The following is a 22602-nucleotide window of genomic DNA, read 5'->3' as shown; positions in this document are numbered from 1 at the left end:
GCTAGGATCAAGAAATGCTAGGGGTCAAGAAATCCTATCTCAAGAAACGCTAGGGTCAAGAAATCCTAGTGTCAAGAACACCTAGGTCAAAAAATTCTAGTTTAAGAAATGCTAGGGTCAAGAAATCCTAGCTCAAGAAATGCTAGGATCAAGAAATGCTAGGATCAAGAAATCCTAGTGTCAAGAACTCCTAGGTCAAAAAATTCTAGCTCAAGAAATGCTAGGGTCAAGAAATCCTAGTGTCAAGAACACCTAGGTCAAAAAATTCTAGTTTAAGAAATGCTAGGGTCAAGAAATCCTAGCTCAAGAAATCCTATCTCAAGAAGTACCGAGTCAAGAAGTCTAACCTCATGAAATGGTATGTCAAGAAGTACCATCTTCTTATTTTCTTCCTGTACTCGCCCCTCGTCACGAACCCTAATCGCGAGGCGACGGTGTCCTAAACAAACCACGGTTCGAACCAGTCTACCGCGCCTTGACCCTGGGCGCGTGTTAAATTAGCTTGCGGCCACGGCGAATGTTGGCCGGAGCGATGGAGTTTTTGCGATTGAATCGCGCCGCCTCTGCCCCCGGTATCTTTAATGCGGACACGTGAAACCGGTACGTCCTCGCGTGTCGTCTTTACTCATTCAGAGAGAAACCAGTTTTCGTCGCGGTGGTCCTGGCTGACACGGTTGATCGCGGGCCAGATAAATAAGCCCTCGTTACGAGGAGGTGACGCGTCCACGTTGCGCCGCGACCCACCAGGAACCAGCGAAATTCCTGAGTACCCTCGCGTCTACCCGGTCGGCTGATTGGACGAGATTGTGGCCGACAGGAGAGAGAAAGAGAGAGAGAGAGAGAGTCCAGTCGAGACGAGGATTCCCCTGTGTCGAGTTAATCGGGCCTCGTGTAAAGAGTGACGAGACGCGCGAATTTAATTGAGTACTTAGGCGACTGGCTGCTTGCCTGCCAACCGGAGCTATCGGCTCGAGGAAATGAAAAGTGCTATCGGAATGCGGCTCGTGCCGATTACTTCTTGCTCCGTCTCGTTACATCACCTTTTTATCCTCGATCTTCGAGGCATTTATCGCGGGTAACTGGTGATCGATGATAGGAAGTGCATTTGGGCTTGGGGAAGGCGCCGAGTCACTGGGACGCTGACCGATATCTATCACTGACGCTTTAGATTAGTCACAGAGGTGAGAAGATGAAGTATATACGCATTAGTATGGACGACAGACTCGAGAAAAATAGAAGATTGCATTTCGTATTTTTTGGACAATCTCGCGATGGGACTCGTAGACATAACAGGGCAAATAATCAAATGAAATCGATAACGATAACGATAGTATCTTTTTGTATAGATTTAGCATCGCGTCAACATTTTAAATATAGTTATTAACGACGACTGTTAGGGAAACGTAAATCGATTAAATCTTGGTCACTAGTGACGAATACTTAACGAAAGAGAGTTTGACGATCTCCAGGAATTGAAAATGGCGGAAGGGAACTCGCAGGTTCCCCAAATATTTTCTCACGTGCAGCTGTCCTCCCCACGAATTGGCTGCGCTTCCATTGTGACGCGCGCCAAACAAGCGCGCATTGTCGCTCCGATGGCCGTGAATCGGTCATTGTGCGACATCGCGTCGAGAACTCGGTGCTTATGTCGCATGTGGGCTCATTCTAATGTAAAAGCCTGATTTTACGGTTCATTGTCGCGCGATGAGAAAAGGAGCCACCGGAACGTGGTCGATTTAACGAGTCGGGGGACTCTGCGTCGGGACTTCCTGATCGAATATGGAATATGGAAACTTTCTATCGAGTTCCACTCTTTTTTATGGAATCTTTGAGAAAGTTGCAAGGATTGCTAGACTAAAACTCGTGAAAATTTCTACCGAGTTAAAATTTCGTTTGTAGTACTAGTCTCGCGTGTATTTAATACATTTAATGTATTTAAACAGGTTGAATGTATATTTAAAATCTGGTTCACGAACGCATCGATTCTCACATTTCATCTTCAAATATCGATTACATTATAAAGGATTAGATAATGTATGGCATTTAATTTTCTTAACCTCGACAAATTCACGAATCCTATCAAGATTTGTTTGTATTATTGTCTCGCCTTTGGAATTAATTTTTTTAATTCCTTAATAAAAAGTCCTGGACTATTACAAATTTAATAATTTAACATTCGTCGTGGTATTACTTAACCTCGCCAAATTCACGAATCCTATCCAGATTTATTTTTAACGTCATCTCACCTGCTAAATTAATTTTTTTTATTCCTCAATGGATTCTCTTCTTCTGTTCAAGATGTAAACCTCTGTTAGTAAACCATTCGCGAGTATAAGAAAAAGGAGCATCCGTCAAAAATAATAATCCACTGTATCTCATCGATCGATAACTCCTAGTAGGTATACCTACCTACACCTATATCGCGAAGCTTGTCGCTTTCGTTTCGAACTCTGATGAAAAGTTACCTTATCTCGACTAGAAAGTGCAACAGCTTCGACAAGCGTATTACATGACAGCATCGAAGTGGGTTGCCAAGGAGCCCTGCTGTGCAATGACTTTTCCAAAGTCTGCGTATCCATCCTATTCGAAAGTGGTCGTACCTCAAACGACCTAGCAGGTTCCCAATTCTCCAATTCTTCCTACACAAGGTAAAATTCCAAAATACCCCGACAATCGCAGGACCGCCGAGAATTCTTCGACTCGAAAACAAGCTAACCAGGCTCGCAGGATACTTAGTTCGGACTTTTAACCGGGCGACAAGGTACCAAGGCGCACGTTCGCAGAGTTAAACAGCCCACAGCCACCCACGTTCCGTCTCCCACTCGAAACTGGTAATTTCGTCTATTTCTTCTGGTAGTAGGAAACGGAACACGCTATAAATCGAGCCTAGGCAAGGTGATTTAAGACTCTCGCGAACTTTCTTCCCTGGACGACGTGGCTATTCGATGCCTTCCGCGCGTTAACGAACACCCTGTATAAGGCTGGCCATGTCCTCCGCGACGAGTATAAATCTCCTCGATCGGAGTCGCGAAGACAAATACTGTTGTCAGCGGATGACAAGCCGTTTACACGCGGTGGAAACGAACGTTGGTAGCCTCGACTGAGAGATAGCTTGGCCTAGGACGGGGATCATTTGTCGCGGTGATCTTTCCAACGCTGTCAAACGCTGCCTCGGGCTCGCCTAGCCATGCATTAACCGTGATTCAGTGCCTCGAGCGATTTCGCGACCGATCGGCGTCCTGCCTCGCCGTAATGGCCTTTTGTTCCTCTGATAATGCTGTACGGAGTCGCGCGGCAACTTTTCCACTAACTGGACGCGGCTGGACTTGGCGTTGATCGTTAGGACAGGGGGTGGAGGTTGGTGGTGGGTTTGCTGCGGTATGGAAACGGACTTTTGGAACGCGCGGAGCTAATACGAGTTTTTTTTGGTAGTAACATTTCTAGAAGCTAGAACTTCTAGACCTAGAAGTTCTTGACTTGGGAGCTCTTGACTTTGCAGTTCTTAGAGTCAACATTTTGCAAGGGTTTCACGCTTACGACACTACTGTTTTCTAGGTCAAGAAGCGCTAGGGTCAAGAAGTGTTAGATCCAGAAATGTTAGGGTCAAGAAATGCTAGGTCAAGAAATGCTAGGTGAAGAAAATGCTAGGGTCAAGAAGTGCTAGGTGAAGAAAATGCTAGGGTCAAGAAGTGCCAGATCAGGAAAATGCTAGGTCAAGAAAATGCTAGGGTCAAGAACTTCTAGGTGAAGAAGTGCTAGTATCATCTTCGCCGTGCTCCAAGAGTCCCAAAGACAATCCCATCAAGAATCCTAAGCCCTGATCTGTGAATTCTAAGCCCTAATCTCCTACATCACCTGCACGCTCTAAATCGTAAGAAACTATGAAGCACCCTGTACATGGCAACATTGTCCAGACGATAGTGGCAAAAGGAACGGGGTGTTTCATCTCGCGCGACGATAATGCTCGGGTCGAGTGAAAGCCAGGCGGGCGGGTCGGGTCATTGTGGCGTGATTTTTGCTTTCGGTGGTCCTTTCGACGCGAAACACTCCGGTTGATTAGCATAAAACGCCCACAGGTTCGCTCCACGACCGTTTATCGCGTGCCGAACCCTCGTCGGTGGAGTCACGGCTCGATCGAGCGGGCCTTCGATGGGGAACTCCTCTCTCCTCGATTATCGTGTGTCCCTGCGATCACGGCAGAATTGTGTGTTGCACGCTGTTACAGGTCAGGCCTGCTGGTTGAACAGTCAAACCTCAGCGAAAATGGTGTTTAAAGAATTTTCCCTCGAACGAGTGGCGTAACAAGTAGAAATTAAGACAAAAAGAATTGAAAGATCTAGGAACTTCAGGTTTGGCGAGGTTTGAAAGCGTTCGTGGAAGGTTTGAACAAGTTTGAAGAGCCTAACGACGCGACTAGTTTCCCAGCTCGACGCGAAACGATCTCGGAACCCAACCCTCCTATAGAAAATCAATTTAGCAACTGCGATAAATGCAAAACCATCGCAACGGATACCATCTACTAGCATCGTTATCATATCATCGAAGGTAGCAAACGAAGGAAGTCGTAAACATCCTGCTACACAGTAAACAGCCCCCAACATTATCCTCCCAACTTGAATAATCTCGATCGCGTTCCTCGATCCCATTTCAGACAGGAACACGGAGAACTCCCTAACGTTATCCCCGAGCTATACAGACTTTCTCTGGTCCTTCAACGATTCGTTACGACGCGCTACAAACTAGCCAGCGAGTGGATGGCGTCGAATTAATTCAGATCGGTTCGCGGCGAAACGAGCAAAAGGTTTCGCCCGTGGGAACATTAATTAACGAGCCCGACCCAATCAGCGAGAGTTTCCACCGACCGTTTCACGGAACGCGTTTCCATATCTCGTGGTCGCTCGTCGAGTTTGCGTCGTGTAATTCGAGATAAAGGCCGAACGAGCATCGGGGGGGGACGAAGGACGTCTCGGGAACGGCATCTGCTGTGCATTATTCGAGAGGAGGCTCATTAGAGGACTTCCTCCGCGACGGGAGGGCCACGTGACACCCGCGAGTAATTTTCAGGGGATGGCGCGGCGCGTTTCGGCCTTCTTTGGTAGCCGTTCTAAGAATTTTTACGAATTACGCACGCGTAGGGAAATAATGGTCGCTTTGAGGGAAAATTCGATGTCGCTGGATTTTATTACCCCTTTTGGACGATGGTTGGGTTTGTTTAGGGAACTTTAAAGGGTCTCCAGGAGTCGTAAAAATTCAGGTAGTTGGAATTTTAATGATCTCGATCGGAGGAGAGGCAAAGCTCTCCCATATTTAATCCATATATATATATTTACTTATTACTAGACTTATTGTACTGTGATATTATGGAACTCCGGAATATAGAACACTTTCCTGTTGTTTATTTTTTGAAGCGATTCACCGGACGAAACGAACTCGTATATATCGTGCAAACTTGCTGCGAGTTCTCTTTCGGGTTGGCTCACGGACGCGCAGCCACCTAGCGGTTGGGAGCGGTAGTTCAGCGCTCAACGTATTCTTACGTATTTTTACGCAGATGTGATATCATTTTTCTCGAAATAACACAGCTACTGTTAACATTTTGTATTGGTCGGTTAAGTAGTTTTTGAAATTTTCGGGTACATATCTCGACTCTCGCGACCCTCTCGCGGCAGAATCGCGGCCGCGATCGTTGGATCCTATCATCCGATCGATACGAACGGAACTCTCGGAAGAGCGTTTTCAAAGGGGCAGTAATGAAACGCGGGTGGCGCGATGCCGCAAACGTTTATCGCCCGATGATCTCCGCGTGGCATTGTAAATGTGTACACGTAATTCAGAAAAGTGCGTGTCCGTTTCGTGTCGGGCATATATCGTCGCCTCGGGAGCTCTCGGGGAGTCCCGCAGCCGAATGCAGCCAACGGAAGTACGTCGTGATTTGCCTGCCACGCCGGAAACGGCGCACGTGCGTCGTCGTTTTTCTAATTCATTCAGACGCGTTCCCAGAACCCGTTCCCGAGATGCTGGCTAATTTTTCGAACGATAAACGTCTCCCAAACGATCCGATTCCCTTGTTAACGTCGCCGCTACTATGCTGGGGTTCTAGTGGAGGACGAAGATGGGTGTAAACAGTACGAGTCACGCGAGCAAAATATCATCGGTACGCAAACGGGCAGGAATCGTTCGTGGGTTCGATAGTAGAAAGTATGTTGATGAAACTGTGATTTATATTCAGAGGATGTATTATGAAATACTTGGATTTCAAAGTTTGTTGATTTTTTGGTATTTCAACGCACATGTAGAATTATAAAAATAACGATAGGAATAGCGATAGAATAAAATAGAACTACTCCGAGTCTTTAAGAAAAACTCCCTGCGATCCCTTCCTTGGAATTCATTTCTGATATCGACCACCTACTGGCTCCTAAGACGTGCCAACTCCAACGATAAGATGGCGATCAAAGACTATGAAAGAAAGGATTCCTGGCAGACCGATAATTGCGTGGTTAAGACGTGAAAGGGACGTTCGCCGATTCATTGCATTGTTCAGCTAGGTCAAGAAGAACGCCAACGCTGTTAACAGCGCCCAAGAATTGACACTTTCGCGCCTTTCGCAAGCCGACAATAAAACTGGTCGTTCGATGCGTGTAACCGCGTTTCACAAACACGCCATGGGAGCGTTGGTGACGATCGTTGCAACACGAATCGCTCGTGCATCTCCATAACCGCGGACAACTCCGTTCGACGGACGTTCTGTTAACCTAACAACAATTAGCTGGTCTTTCGAAGGCGTGGATGTTTTAAACGCACCTTTAGTCGTTTTACTTGTTTTTTTTTTTCGTATCTTTTGTGCAAAGATACTCCTTTGTGCGCGAAGCGAAGTCTTCTTTGTGTTAAATATTTAATCTGAGGATGTGTCTTACTCTCAGAAACGAATCTTTTCTTAATGGCTCACCTTGGATTACATTCTATAAATTCAGAATTTACATTTTCTATACCGTTTTTCTGTACAGTGTAGTCGATAGAAAACAATAGATTATTTAGGTAATAGTAGTCAATTATAAGAACACGGATAGTTGGAGGAACTGGTTCTTCGAGTGATACGCCGTGCTAGGTGTGTTCTACGTCTCAGAAAAAAAAAAGGAAAAGTTCAGATAGAAGTCCGTAAACTGATTAATTTTTAGATAGAGCCACGTTTTCAACCGAACGTTGCTTCACAGCAGGTGTTCGAAGCGACTCGATCGAACGAATACTGCAAATAGGAAGAAGCGTGTGTAGAAACAGCTCTTCACACGTCGAATCGATAAACTGGTATTACGAATACGCACGTCTATTTGGATTGCGCGAGGGAAGGTCAGATAAACTTGGTATTTTGCGCTTCCTAGAAGAATATACACAATCACTGCGAAAAACCCAGTGACAACTGAGAGTCCCTTCAAGTTCAATCCTCTCGAGGAATTATTCTTCAATTCTGGATCTTTTGCAACAACTTTGTATAATCCATTTTATTTAATTCACTATATTCAGTATATTCAGTATATTCGGTATATTCAGTATACAATTCAGTATACGCTCTCTCACTTTGCTATTCCACGTTTCTTTAATCCTACACGGTTCCTCACTATCGCTCAAAAGTTAAAGGGTGCGAATGACCGGGAGCCATTCAACGCACCCGTTCCCCCGCGTCAGCCCTCGTAGTAGCACCGTCCACGATACACCTCGGCACGTGACCGAACCGCGTGTAGGACCGATGAATGGACAGCCAATCACCGATCGCTGGGCGTCGATACCGCCGAGCCCCGCGCAACGTCGCGCATGCGCGCATCCAGGTACGACACGCGGCGAGCCTCGGACTGTCAGACGAAAACGTGCCGTCGGCAAACAAACATCGCGCGAACCCCGAACCGCAACGGTCCTGCCGCGACTTCCTCGAGACCCCGGTGTCAAGAGACCGTGTTCCTCGTATTCTGTATTTATTTAAAGTGTTAAGGATACATTGGATGCCTTATTACGCTACTAAGCGTTGCTAAATTAATACGAACTTGTATCCTTTCCGTACATGACCGTGTTCTCGTCTATCTGTCCCGTCTGGTGTCTTCTTCTTCCCCCCTTGCCGGTGTTCAACGACCGTGCTCTGTTTCTGCGTCAATGGACACGCGGATTATGCGTCTGCTTGGTCGCTCGTACGACCACCGTCTGCCCAGGAAACCATCCATTATGGGGATCGGTGAACGCGTGTAGCTGGTAAGCAGCGTGACGGACCGAATCAGGGAAACGTGCGTCTCTCCGCGAACAGTGCTTGAAAGCCGGATAATGGCACGAGGGAACAATGCATCGAGTGCCACTGTGGAAGGTTAATAATCGAGACCGGTGAGTAGGAAGATTCTATCGCCCGTGGGCTTCGCGGATGAGTGGAAAAGATAATCAGCCTCGGCTACTTTCTTGCGAGAGTTGCACAGTTACTGGTCGGCACAAAGGATGGGGTCCCCGTGGAAAAGTCTCGATTCAACGACACTCCGTTCTCGCGCCACTTGATAGTCTCTTATCGTGTCACTCACAAAAAGCTGGCTGCAAGACGCTTGATGAAACTTGGCACTTGGCACGATGGGAATATCGAGTCGTTCGAAAGAATTCTAGTTGGGGGATCGATTGAATAGATCGTTCAGTTGGGGAGCGAAATGGAAATTGCAGTGTGTTACGCGACATCTTCTAACTGATTTACGAAGGGGGAAATCGATCGATGAATCTAATCACGGGAGTGCCATTTTTTTAAATTTTGGGAGCTTTTGTTTTGTAATACGAAGCGGTAATTTTTTTGATTTTGTGAAAGTTTATTTAAAATCAATTTTCTTAAAATTCCTCCACACCAAGCGAATTAAATATCCTATTCTCTTGTGTCATCGTCCGAAAAGAATACACGTTCCAAATTTTTTCTAAAGACTGTCGGCCTGGGATTAATTAATTTCTCGTGTCCCGGCCCAATTTTTGCGACTCTGTTGGAATCACGAGGGCGACAATCTCGAAACGACCCGGACAAAAAGATTGTGTCCTCGAGCTTCTGTGTCCCACATACGCTCTGGTTAATGAGCCCGAGAAGTATAAATTTTCGTCTGTAACGAAGTGATTTGTATTACTTTTTTTTTTTTGTTACTTCGATGGCCCGCTGAAACATAAGGCGGTCTCTGTTCCGTCGAGCAACGCGATTCGAAAAAAGTGTTTCTAGTGCTCGGTGAACAGATGTTCCACGGGTGACAGGAGGAAAGGGTCACAAAGGCACTTCCCTTGAAGAAGGGACCCCGCGAGGAGCCGGTGGCGCGTAAAATGAATTTCAGAACTCGAACCGCGAATAGATGAGCGCAAAAAGATTACGGTTACTTCCTAATTTGCTTGCGAAGATCATTCGGTAAAAATAGTAAACGAATTTGTTTTGCAAGTATTCGTTTAGCATTTTGTTTCGTAAATATGAAATGTAGAAATTAATTCCGTGCCTTTCTGAGGTAAACTTATAACCTCTTAGAAGAACAACGATAACCAAAATTTGTGGAATTACTGAACATACTGAGTATGAATATCGTTCCGTAAAAATAGTAAATGAATTTTTGTTTGCAAATATTCGTTTTGTTTTGTAAATATGAGGTGCAGAAATTAATTCTGTGCCTTTCTAAGGTAACTAATAATTTATTAGAAGAACAACGATGACCAAAATGCGTGGAATTACTGAACATACCGAGTCTTCAAAATTCTGAAATTCGTTATAATGGAATTCGTGTAAAAGCACAGAATTAATTTCTACACCTCGTATTCGATTCTTTTACGTAACAAAAATTCAATTACCATTTTATACCGGGCTCCGTGACCTAGATTCATGAATATTTAACTCCTTTTCGCGAATGGGTAAATTTCCTAAAATAAGAAACCAGGAAGCACGCCGCGCTTGAACTTGAACTCCCGGACAAGCAGCGTGGTGCAAGGGCCGCGTTCTTGTGCTAGGCCGATAAACGTTATCACGCGTTATCTGGTCGGTGGACCCGCGAGCACTGCGTACCTGCAACCGCGAGGTACCACGGTCCCACTGATAACCCACCGACGATAAACCATGCTTGAGCAAACTGAAGATAGAAAATTTGATAAAAACGTTTCGTCTCCTTATCGTTCAGGTGTGTAAACTTGACACTTTCGTGACCGCGTAACACCGCGTTCGTTCCTGCGCAAAACACTAACAGTGATCGCTGTACAGTCAGACTTGATTCCTTGGTCACCTCATTTTTTTTTTTTTTTTTATAAAATATTCACTCAGAGCTCGTGGTTAATTTTCAAAAGAACGAATTTTTTAATTTGTTGAAATATTTAATTAGATTCCCATTTCATCCACGACTCGGTGTCATATTCTTGCTTAATACCTTGCTTTCGAGACGTCATAGTTTCGTGACTGTACGCGCGTAACTGTCGGCATCTGCACCGCTTTCAAGTTACGGTACGTACGCCGTAGCGTCAAACAGACCCCGAAGACGTCTCTCTTCTTATTAATTCGCCGGCGAATTCATCGCGCGATCGCGTTGATGATCGCGAACTCGGAATGAATATTCCGCTATCGAGAAGCGCACTTCCCTGTTCACCGATCCCTTCGTCCTCATTCGGACGCGACGCACGTTCCACGAGCCTTTTGTTATTCACGCTGGTGTGGCCACGGTGTCCCTTTTTAGCTGCCCAGCCACAGCTAAACCACCGCTGACGCCGTCGTTCGTTTTCTTTTTTTTTTTTCCTCTCTCTTTTCTCCTCGCGTATCGAAACAAGATATTTGGAGGAACAACGGACCTCGATATTTCTACGTGACGATACTTTTTTTAAACATTTTTATTGCCTTTAGCGTTTAGAGGTCCTTTATGGAGATAATTGTCTGCGAGAACTTGAGGGATCTTAAATAGAATTTAAGATTTGGAAGCTACGAAACATATCATATATGTGTACTGAATGCATTTATTACTATTTATATTTTTTTTGTTATTCTGTTGCAGGTACGTATGCGCCATTTTGTAACCCCTTGCTGACCAACGAGGAGTAAGTGTTCTACCCATAGAATTTCTTAGCACGTATATTCGTTACACATAAAATGACTCTAATCGTCCAAGTATGGCCAGGTATGGTCAGATATGACCCAATGACCCAAAAATGGGTCCGTGGTTCCGTTACCCCCTGCCAGGGCGCGCCACTAGTCGACCGATCGGTATTTTCGCGTCGATCGCCGAGTCTTTAACCGCTTTGACGCGACAAACCGTGGGCATTCCGTTCGCGATATAAATATTCCAGGTACGTGCACGGTGCGTTCCCTTCGCTCCTCGCGAGGCACGGCACGTTTCCTAAACGTATCGCTATGCGCATCACGGGATTTTCTATCGTCGCACGACGATCGCGAGAAGCGCCGAAGATGGCCAGCACCGAACACGCCAAACAAGGCGAATCGGTCGCGGCCAACTGGACTTCGTAGGCGACACGATCGTTCCAAATCCTTTTGCGCACGCGTCTTAGCGCGAACGCGATTCGCCGAGGTTCGAAACCCGCGAAAATTGGCGCGAACGCGCGCCCGTCGCGCTCGAATTAAATTTCGAGAAGTTTTTCTCAAAATCGAAATAATAGTTATTCGTAGCATTTTATGTCTATCGAGGAAATTTGTTTAAATTGCGCGATAAGTTCAATGTTTCCAAATATACGTTTCGTTGAAAGCGTGTTTGTAACGAACAATTTATTTGAGAACGTAAAAATTACTATATTTTTAAGAGAAATTTTTTTAAGAGACACTCGAAGCAACAGTAGAGAAATTTGCCCTCGTAATTCATACCCTGTGGCGCCACGTACGAACGGACCTCACCAATTTAATGCCGTTATTTAGTCTACGAGAGCACGAGCACGCGCCAGGAAAAGAAATTCTGGCCTTATCCGTGGGCCGAAATTTAAAGGCAAACCGTGAAACGACCCTGAGCTCTCGACGTCGGTTTGAAAACAAACCGAGTTACTCCGAGTTACTCTGCTCTTGTTTTGGTAAACTGTTTTGTTTCGCGGACATTCTACCGTGAAATTTCGATTCGCGATGCCAGAGGGCACGTGGACAGAAATCTGGAAATGTTCGAAGCGCTCCTGGTGGTTAATTTGGGAACGTGTTTAACTAACCTCAAAATTTGACACCTCTACTTCTACAAGAGCGATTAAAGACGCTTCTTTCTAATTCGATGCAATAATATATTCAAAAGTCAGAAGAAATTTCATCTCTGCCTTCTGATGATTCCTATCGCGAGATGTAAACAAAATTCGTCGTTGATTTCGAGCCTAACAGTGTTGGTATCTCGAGGGGTTAGAAACACCGAACCTCGGTCTTCGTTTTTATGGGCTGAACCATTACTTCCTCCCTATTTTATTTTTTCCTCGTTTTTTACGAGACCCAGGTTAAAAGCATCGTCTAAAATGCCCGCGAGAAGTAAAGCGACGAAAATTCCTGTTGTTCGAACGTTGAAAGGCTTCCAAGCGTCGCTCGGTTGCTTCTTTGTTCTTAAACTCGACAAATATTAGCCGATGACGCCTCGCGAGTAATTCGTGGCCACGTAGATGTAACCTAAGCTTCCAAAAATTAAATTTTCCTTTTGGAAAATTTCCGTGGCGAGACTGAAGTGCACGGTAAATAAGTGAACGCGGCATTGTAAACACGACAATGGCGAAGGGTCGCTGGAACGTCTCGTTTTAATGTTTAAACGTCAAAAATTGATGCTTAAAGATAATTTTAGTAACTTATCGAGGTGTTACTGAATGAAAAATTATAAATCTTAACTAAGTAGGATAATGCAAGAAGTTCCTAACCTAAAAATATATTTAGCACCACCAAGGGGTTAAATACTTTCAAACGTATAAATTTCTTGAAGATTAAAGCAATAGAATCTAAAATTGCATCGTCAGAGTTACGAACCGACATTTTATTCTTTTTCGAAATGGAATCTGGGGACTTCGAGACCACCCACGCCCCGAACGATGCAACTTTCTCCGCAGAGTCCCATGGGGTTAAAACGGATATCCCCCATAAGCGGCTTACTTTGGGGATCGACGCCCTTCCGTATATTTTCATATGACACTAACCTGCGTCAACCTGTTTTCAGTCTAATTTGTCGACGGCGATCGGTTTCCGTTTCACGCGATTCCGAATAAATTGACTCGACAAGCCGAAAAGGACGCTCATTATATGCTAATGACATTGATGGCCACTATCTTACGATCGGAGTTTGCCTAATGTGGTAGCCTTCAGGTCTGGACGTTAAATACCGCGATAAATCTCGTTTACGAGCGGATGGGGCAATAATGTAGCAGTAAACTTAACGTAAATGTCGAAAGTATCTTCTAAATAATGTATACGAGCCTGCTTTATTCAAAGAAAAAATGTAGGAAATACTCTATTTAACTAACATGGTTGGTTCTGTCTGTGCGATATTCAAACCTAATTACTTTGTAAGTACACTTTCTGACTTTAAAAGAACTTGTTAGTAACGTGACATGTATGTACTTACAATGTAAAGGTACAAAATGTACTGTATACTTTATGTATAGAATCAAAATTAGTAATATTCTTTGACAGTATATCTTCGCTTCATATTATACATATAATGAAAGAGTATAGTGTTGTAGCTTTCTAATACGAATTAAAACTAAAAATAAGCCAAAAGAAGGTAAACATGTTCTTGGTACATATACATATACATTGATGCAAGACACCTCGCTTTGCTGGCATCAGGTTTTCAACTGTTATTATAATGCAACTAATGGTAGGCTATAAGCAGAAGTAACCTACGCTGCCAAATGTTATATATTATAACTTTAAGCATTAGTGACATCAATTGGAATCATTGGTGAATTTTATATGTGAAATTACAAGACTCAAAGTTAGAGATGACATATGAAACCATTGCAACAGATGGGAAATAAGACGTACGTAGAGTCAAATGATTGAATAATGAAACAAAAATCTACTTGTACTGGTTACAAGCGAATTAGTTTTTGAATCATAGGTTTCAATAAATGCAATTCATCATACAATATCACACATCATAGATAGACAAGTAAATAGCAAGAGAAAGACATAAATGAAATTCAGAAGGGGACCAAGGGCTCCAACATCCATTCGCACCGCACCCATCCTGAATCATGCCACACAAAAGCTCTCATGGATCGAGGAAACAGGAATCAGCACCACACAAGCACCACACAATCACATTACACAGAGGGAAGCGTCTCCCTAACCTGAAATCAGAGTGTAAAGTCATAAATAATAGCGTCGATTTTCAGAACAAAGCGGGAACGACCATTCGACAAAATTTACGAACTGATTCGAGCTTGAAGCGTTCCGTTTTGTTCTGGCCGAGTTTTGGTCGCGTTTGGTTCGCCGAGGGTCGCCTAATCGAAGTCGTTTCGTTTTACCATCTCGCGGTCGAGAAAGCTCGTCCACCCACCACGTCGGCGTCGCGTCAAAGGGTCCAAAGGAAACACAAAGAACGCGTAGAAACAAGTGGAAGGGGCGAAACGAAAAGAGTAAGTCAGCTTTTCTGGAAGGCTGAAACCGTGCCCTTCCTCCTGTGGATTGTACACCGCAAAATGTAAAACGGGCCGAGCCGTAAACAGGAAGTGCGAGCCCGATAGGGGTCACCATTTACGCCAACACGCGCGCAACTTGGCAAATCTTTTATTATATACGATTCCGCGTTACGTTCGACGTAGGTGTGTTAAATGTGATACCCTTTTGTCCGTTTCTTCACGGGTAAATTCGCTTCTGCACACCTTTAGAGAACAACTTCTCAGACCTGACGCTCTGTGCAACCGCGAAGGGATTTTCTCGAACGCGGGACAATCTTTGTCGCCGAGCGACTACGTGAGTCAAGGGATAGTCTGAACGAAATTATTATTTTTGATAGATGAACGCTTTAGTACGAAAATATATAGCGAAAATGTATAAACATTGAGCGAAAATGATATCAAAGCAGATAGAATATAAATAGTTGGAATATATCGCGTATAATGAAAACAGGAAGTCGGGAGGTTCGAATCGAGAATTTTCTTGAAGATGGGAGTAGCGTCTGGCGGGGAACTACGCGAGTCAAAGTATATTTTGAACGAAATTGTTCTTGGTACTGGCAGAACAGTTTAATACCTAAGTAAATATAAATAGTTGAAATACATTGCGTTTAATGAAAATAGACAGTAGGAAGATTAAATAAAAATAATATCGAAGCAAATAAGATATAAATAGCTGGAATACACAGCACAGAATGAAAATAGACGGTCGGAAGATTCGGTTTGAAACGCGCGAGGTTTTAATATTTCTTAACACGTCCTTTTCAAGAATCGTCAATAAAATGTACCTTTATACGGACATCGTTTTCACCTCGCCTCGGCGTTTGGAGAGGTTGAACACGTCCGAGGTGGTACTAGAATTTTAATTCGACGACGATAGTTGTGGAGAATGATGGGGAGAAATAATGCTGGTGTAGAACCGTAGGAAATTTGAAGCTTCGAACTACCAATTTCTATCCTTGCTTCGTTTAAATAATATGGAAATGAAGGAAGACGTACCACCGAAATAACTGTAATTTCAACGGGTTCTAGATTTCCTTTTTTTATTAGACAAGTGGAAGGTCAGCTTGCACGATTTAGTAATCGCAGGGTTCAAATATTAACAAAGGTTGAAAGTTGATATATTTCTAGGACCATTTAAAGAAGATCAAAAAGTTTCGTAATAAAAGCGAAGAATTCTTCAGAAATTTCATTCTGGATAAATCTCAAATAGAAATTTCCCTAAGTCGCAATTAGCAGCGTTATCAGCTTCAACCCCCGCGTCTCCAATTAACGGAACAATGAAGCTAATGCCCTTTCCGTGTAAACGACCCCGACACGATAGTAAACCCCGAGAAAGGGGAGAGAAATTTCGATAGGAGCCTACGGAAGAGCTTTTTAAGCTGTTCCAGCCATAAAATCGACTTTCATACGACTTCCCCTAAACGATTCGACGAGTAAAATCGGCACGGTGGTCGTTTCTTCACCGAAAAATCCTTCGAAACACGGAAACCCTTCCCATTTTCGATATCTCGGAGGATATACGAACGGTTAGGACAAGTCGTACACTCGAGCCTGGACAAATTGAATGAAACTGCCTGGACCTGTTCCGACCGTCTTCGCCCTGGCAATTATCGCGACGTAGGTCGGGGAATTTGGTGGCGTCCGGCTGTGTAATTTGAAGATCGACGCCGACACCTACCTTCCGAGATATTTATTACCCGCGGCGCCTCGAAATTAATTCTATAGGTAGTTAAACGCTGGAAAAACGTATGCTCAGCGGAGAACTGTATTTTCGAAGGCGGCCGAATTTTTTGAGGAGGGATTATTTTTATTATTCTTCTACCAGATATTAATTTCAATATAAATATATATATATATTTGTGATTGTTTATTTTTTCCGTTCCGTTACAAACCTGGAAAATGATAAATGACACATAATCATAATCCTAATCATACATAATCATTACACCGTTTAGAAATTCAGACATTTCACTTTCAATTCTTGTTCCCTATCTGTAAAAATATGAATTTTCATAAATACCCTCAGTCTAGCTACGAATATCGAGCCAAATGCCAAATTTTAAATAGTATTTCGACTCGTTTATCTACAGGAATCATCGATTACCTCCATCTTCCTTCGAGAAAGTTACAGGTGTGGTAGCGTATCGAGATTGATGGTCGCTAGTGTATTTTTCCACGCAATTGGAACAAACGTGGGCGTGTAAACTCGAAGAACGAGTCTCCGAGCATTTTCCCTGACTCGTTGTTTCTTTCAACCCCGCCCCGGTTTCGAAAAAGTCGATCTCCAGCGGCGCGTTGGCCGCGGGCCAGGCCCAAAAACGCGGCCGTCGAGGACAGGCAACGGCCACGGACGTGCCAAATTGAAATACGGCCCTGAAGAGCGGCTTTACGCGCGTGCTGCGCAAGAGGGAACAAACGGCGTAATGCGTCTCGGAAGACGTCATAAATTTTTATAGACCAGAGAGGCGTGTCGATCGATCGTATATCATTTCTCCGTGCTCGCCCTCGATCCCGCGGAATGAGTTGTTGCATTTCGATGCAGAGCTGGGGGCTTGCCATCGATGCTCCAACAACTCGAGCACGTCGATACCGCGAGTTTATTTTTACCTTTGCTTCTGCGAAACGATAAAGCGTACTGTATTTAAGGAAATCTAGTCTATTTTATTCTCGTTCACATATACTTCATTTCATTTGTATATTTTATTCATTTACATACTCTTATCCATTGGAATATTTGTTGATGAATTGAGATTTATTTTTTTGGGCGCCATACCGACGATCTTTTTCGGAAATCTGGCTTGTAATTTAATGTGAAATTTATTTTATTTTATTAATTTCATTTACCTTATCTTGCGTCACTTGTTCGATACTTTTACATTAGCTTCCTTGAAGAAAAACTGAGGTGGACTGCCGGGATTCGAAACCCGGGTTTTCAAGCGTGATAGTCAGATACGCTACGCACTGCTCCACCGTCCTCTAATTTAAATATACTTATCTTCGTGGATTAAACTCATGAAGTTAACGAGTCGCTAGAGACCTAACCCTCCGTTGGAATATTTACCGAAGCCTCTGGTCCCGCAGAGGGTGAGATTTATTTTTTCGTCGCCATCCTAACGATCTTTTTCGAAAATCTGTCCGCCCGAAAGAAGTCTCCTGCCAGATTGTTTTCTTTGAAGGTTCTTAACGACTCCCAGAGGTGTCCCCTCCGCGCCCTGAAAAAATACACCGACCCTACATGGGAAAATCGATAAATCCCGGGGACAATTAGTATCCAAGGGTTGAAGACTCTCCCACGAGTCGTTGGGGGCGAGCTTTCTTTACGAGGTCACCTGTTCGGAGAAAGCTGCAGGAAGGAACATGTATTCTGTATCTGGTTTTCATCCCTTTTCCCGAACGGAGGGTTTACTGGAAAAAAGTTTCTCTCGGCGCCACGGGCAGGGAAAAGGATATCCAGGTCGAACGGAAAGAGTCTGATTTCAGCATTCGCGGGCCTTTGTTGGTGCCACCAGTGAAAATCTGGCCGCCAGATTGCCTCGCGCAACACAATGTTTTCGTTTCCAACCTTGCTTTTGGTGCCGATGTATTTATTTTATTTAACGGCTACGCTGGCGTGCAAAAAAATACAGGTTTCATAGAAAAGGGTCGAAAGAGTATTTTTTCATTTTTGCCTGAAACATCTGCGACGAGAAAAGCAAAGTAATGAGATCGTATCGAAAAATTGCATCGCGTCGACAAAAATTGTTATAAAACGATAGAAATTATTTGGTTGATCAGTATATGATATATCAGTTTGCGATTTCTTTAATAAACGAATGTCGATAAAATTTTTATTGCTTTTTCGGTCCCTCTGATATTTTAAATTAAGATTATAAATAAATAACTCTATCAAAATTCACGAATTTCATTTAAATTCATTTTCTTCGATGCTCGACTTTCAGAATGAATTCTTCTACTTCTCCGGTGAAAATTATGTTCACGGTATCACCCATGGCGAGTAACGCGCAACCATACCGCGAGCAAAGTATCGGCCGAACGTATGGTACAATCGCCAGGACGAAAGTCACCGGTCATCCCTTAAGGAATTCAAATTTAACGGCGCGATATTAAGCGAGACCACCCGAGGGGTTCGCTTAGCATAAATTTCGGGGACGGGCGGGCCCCTCTTCCCGAGATTTGTCGAAAGAAATCGCCCGACTTACACGCGCAGCCGCCATCAAAGCGACCGTCCACGAGCCCCGGGAATATATTCCACCCTTGTGCAACAATTAACGACGATGGGAATTTATCACGCGTCGTTTCGATAGCCCCCTCGGCCGCGGACAAATTGAAAGGACGTGTAATCGGTGGACAACAAGCCATGAAAAACGCGTTGATTGCCATTTAACGGGCAGACAAGACCCTCCCTTTCGTAAATCAGGTGACCGAATGTTTTAAGCATCGACAAAGAAATTATATTCCAACGGTGAGACGATAGCGAAAATAAATCTGGATGGGATTCGTGAATTTGCCGACGTTCAAAAAATTACATACCACAAGAAACGTTGAATTACTTAACCTTTGATAGACTCGTAGACAAAATTTTCACTTTGTAGACATTTTTTGTTCTATTCTTAGAAGTTGGAAAGATCGATCGGATATTTCAGGAAAAACAGAACTCGGTTTAGATTCCGCTCACTGGAACACGAGATAAACGGAATACCGGGGCGCAGCTGGTTACAAAATGAAACCGACGAATTATTTCGAGCGGAAAAATACCTTCTTGTTCACCGAGCTTTCTTCTATGAAATATATTTTTTTTTTTAGGATCGAGACAATTCCATCGCGTGGAAAAAAAATTGCCCTCGAAGAGATTCCAACGTTACTTTTTCCAGGGACACGTGGGTCCGGGATCGAAAACGCGAAGCGACCTAAAATTAGCACCCGTTAAACGCAGAAAATCGACGAGATAAATATAGCGTTCGGGCAAGAATGTTGGCAACGATTCCTTGATCGAACAGGTGAAAGGGCGAGGCGTGGATCGTTTCGTGCACTTTAAGATCGACGTTACGAATCGTGAATAGGCGTTTAATCTTATCAGATAGGAACGCAGGGAGTGCACGGGACCGTTGCACGACGGGATCGAATACATTATCTTATTTACAGACAGGTAACCGCCGCGGAAAGTTTAACGCTCGATAAAACGTGAACGCATTAATAGGTAGCCGAAATATTTTTTTATTCGTGACGCCGTTATCGCCAAGGACTCGTTTCGAGAAATTTCGTTCTCATGTTTTGAATTTTAATTATGCCCAACCTTTGTTGCACACAGACAAAGTGGCTATCTAGGAGACGATAGCATTAAATTTCTATAAAGAAATTTTAAAGGAAATTCTTCTTTCGATATCAATTTAGCAAACGATTATAAATAAGTTCGTGTTTAAAACAATCGAGATGATATTATAAGAATATTTTAAGCGGATATATTACAAGGAAATAATTCCGATACAAATTTGAAATTTTTAGAGCTTGTTCTTGTTATTGTATAACACCGTCAAATTTCAAATCGTTTCATCAATTTTTACTGGAGTTTTAAAAAAAAAGGAGTAACCCATTGAAAAAATTCCTTTTATTTTCCATTTAAATTTTTCGAAGAGGCACGTGTCGATGTTAAAATTAAAATGTATGATAGATTAAAAAATCATCGAGGACTACCTTGATACATATATTAAGCTCATTTCAACAATTTATTTAAACATAATGCAAGCTTCGTGTGGTGACCAGAGACCTCTGCATGGTACTGTAGAAGTATGATACACGTCGCGGTAAGAAAGTTCTAAATTCCGTGCCATTTTTAGCCAGTTCAACGTCCACGATTTGCACGAGAGAAATTTATACGGCCATTGAAAACGCTTCAGGCCGACGGTGTAACGTATCCTCTGAACTGTGCGAGTAGATCTCTTTTTCGGGTGCACGACGCGAGGAAAATGTTGGTTTTATGCGTTTCCGGCGTCGTTAATGCGATCTTTATGGAGGCGTTGGAAGGATGATATTATTACTCGGAGTAACTCTTGCTACGAGGGCGAATTTCTGTAATAATTTTCGATCGGATACAGGATACCCAGAATTAACGAATTAATTTTCAAATTGAAAATAAAAGGGAAGCGAAACACTTGACTCGAAGGTTTAAAGGTAAATTAAATATTAGGAACTATGCAGAAATTGTTCGAAGGATTGAGTTTGAAGGATTGAGTAAACACGAAGTGAGATACATATTGAAATTAAAAATAAAGAGAAGGTAAAACTCTTGACCCAAAGGGTTAAGGGTAAATTAAATGTTAGGGATCCGTGCAAAAATCGTTAGTTTAAAGAATTGAATAAACATGGAGTGAGATATATATTGAAATTAAAAATAAAAAGGAGGTCAAACTCTTGACCCGAATGATTAAACGAAACATTAAGAATCACGTTAACCCAAAAATTCTTTTTCTCCTCGATTCTCGCTAGAGAATTTATGCTAATAAATTAAGCCACAGGAACACGGCACGAGGATTAGAATCGACCGCATTCTATTTCAATGTCGCGAAAATACGTAGATCGGGCTCGATCGACGAGACCCCGGCGGCCAGCCTGGTTCTTTATAAATAGAGCCATTTAAAAGTAACCACAGGGACCGGTTGACAAGGGGGTACCATAAAGAATTTTTTGCTTTATTTATTAAAGATTTTTTCTTCTGCCGATACACTCGTCATAAATCGGATCGAAATCCGAGGCATCGCGTCCGACGCCGAATACATTTCACGGCGTCCCCTTCGGGGGATGGCGCGCGTCCCCCATAAAGAATAATAGACCGTGTCCTGGACGAGCCTAGAAAACACATGGCCGGCACTTGGTCCCAGAGCAGAGCTGGATTCGTGCACCAGAACACGTCCGGTGCAACATCGCGATGCACTCGACCTCTGTAGATCATGGTGCACCGTAACCCCCATGGATCCTCTTTGAGCATCCTTGTCAGGGTACAGCCGTTCAGATTACGTGGGACGTTGCCCAGACGCGCACGGAACGGCTCCGTTCTCTGTATCAGGTCCTATCGAAATCGTTTCGTTTTGATTCGAAGAAACTCGATGAAATGTTGGAGCAAATACGAGGGTGGTTGTCAGGGAAATTGCAGAGATACAATCTTCACTCGAAGATAGTTACAGAAATTTTAAAATGGAGATGGTTATAGAGAGATTACGAAAATACAGATTTTGAACTGGTTTAAACCGAGGTTACGAACACGAATGGAATTATTTTTCGGTTTCAAAATTATTACAGTAAATTAAAAGTGGAGGTCGTCACAAATCGCAAAGATACAGATCTTGAACTTCGTTCGAAGACGATTACAGAAATTTTACGTCGCTCGAACTGAGGTTGCGAGCAATGGAATTATTTTTCAGTTTCGGAATTATTACGGTAAATAAAAGGTAGAAATGGTTATAGAGAGATTACAAAAATACAGATTTTAAACTGGATTCTCGATACTGGATCGCGTAAGAAAAGAATCGTATCGAATTACTAGAGCAAATTAAAAATGGAGGTAGTCTAAGAGAAATCGTGAATATACAGATTTTGAACTGGTTCGAACGTAGGTTACAGAGACGACACGAATTATTTTTCAGGCTCATTTTTAACCAGGGCACACGTCCCCTTTTCCCGTGGCAGATTATTCTGTCAGTCTTTCGACAGCCGGAGAATAAACAAACCATTCCGGGCTTCTGTTTCAGAATGTCACTCATGCCGCGCCACTAGCTGCCACGGGTACCTGTCGTCGAAGATGGCGATCGCCAAATGTCTCATCGTTGGGGTGTTCCTGATCCTGCAGATCGATCGAACTACCCAAGGACAGCTGGTTCGATTAGGTGAGCCATTTGCAATTGGTACAAAATGTATTCTATACGTGCGACGCTATTTAATATGAGCTTCATAATTTAATTGGATTTATATGAGGTTCATAATTGAATTGAATTTATACGAGATTCATAATTT

At 43.4% G+C, this 22602-nt stretch overlaps 1 protein-coding gene across 2 annotated transcripts in view; it reads left to right on the top strand.

Annotated features, from left to right (window-relative positions):
- Nucleotides 1-22602, top strand: part of LOC128874950 (fibroblast growth factor receptor homolog 1-like) — a 63720-nt gene that overhangs the window by 18395 nt on the left and 22723 nt on the right. Inside the window, exons 1-2 of one of the 2 annotated variants that reach the window (XM_054120158.1) lie at nucleotides 8116-8364; nucleotides 22341-22475. In XM_054120158.1, the coding sequence (XP_053976133.1) occupies nucleotides 22391-22475 (85 nt within the window). In that variant the 5' untranslated portion in view covers nucleotides 8116-8364; nucleotides 22341-22390. Of the gene's footprint in view, nucleotides 1-8115; nucleotides 8365-22340; nucleotides 22476-22602 lie in introns of those variants that run through there. The other variant, XM_054120157.1, reaches the window with a different exon arrangement.

The sequence above is a fragment of the Hylaeus volcanicus genome, chromosome 4 (assembly GCF_026283585.1).
Source record: "Hylaeus volcanicus isolate JK05 chromosome 4, UHH_iyHylVolc1.0_haploid, whole genome shotgun sequence".
Classification (NCBI taxonomy): Eukaryota; Metazoa; Arthropoda; class Insecta; order Hymenoptera; family Colletidae; genus Hylaeus; species Hylaeus volcanicus.
The sequence above is the reverse complement of the archived record's forward strand: the minus strand, read 5'-3'. Positions and strand labels throughout refer to the sequence as shown.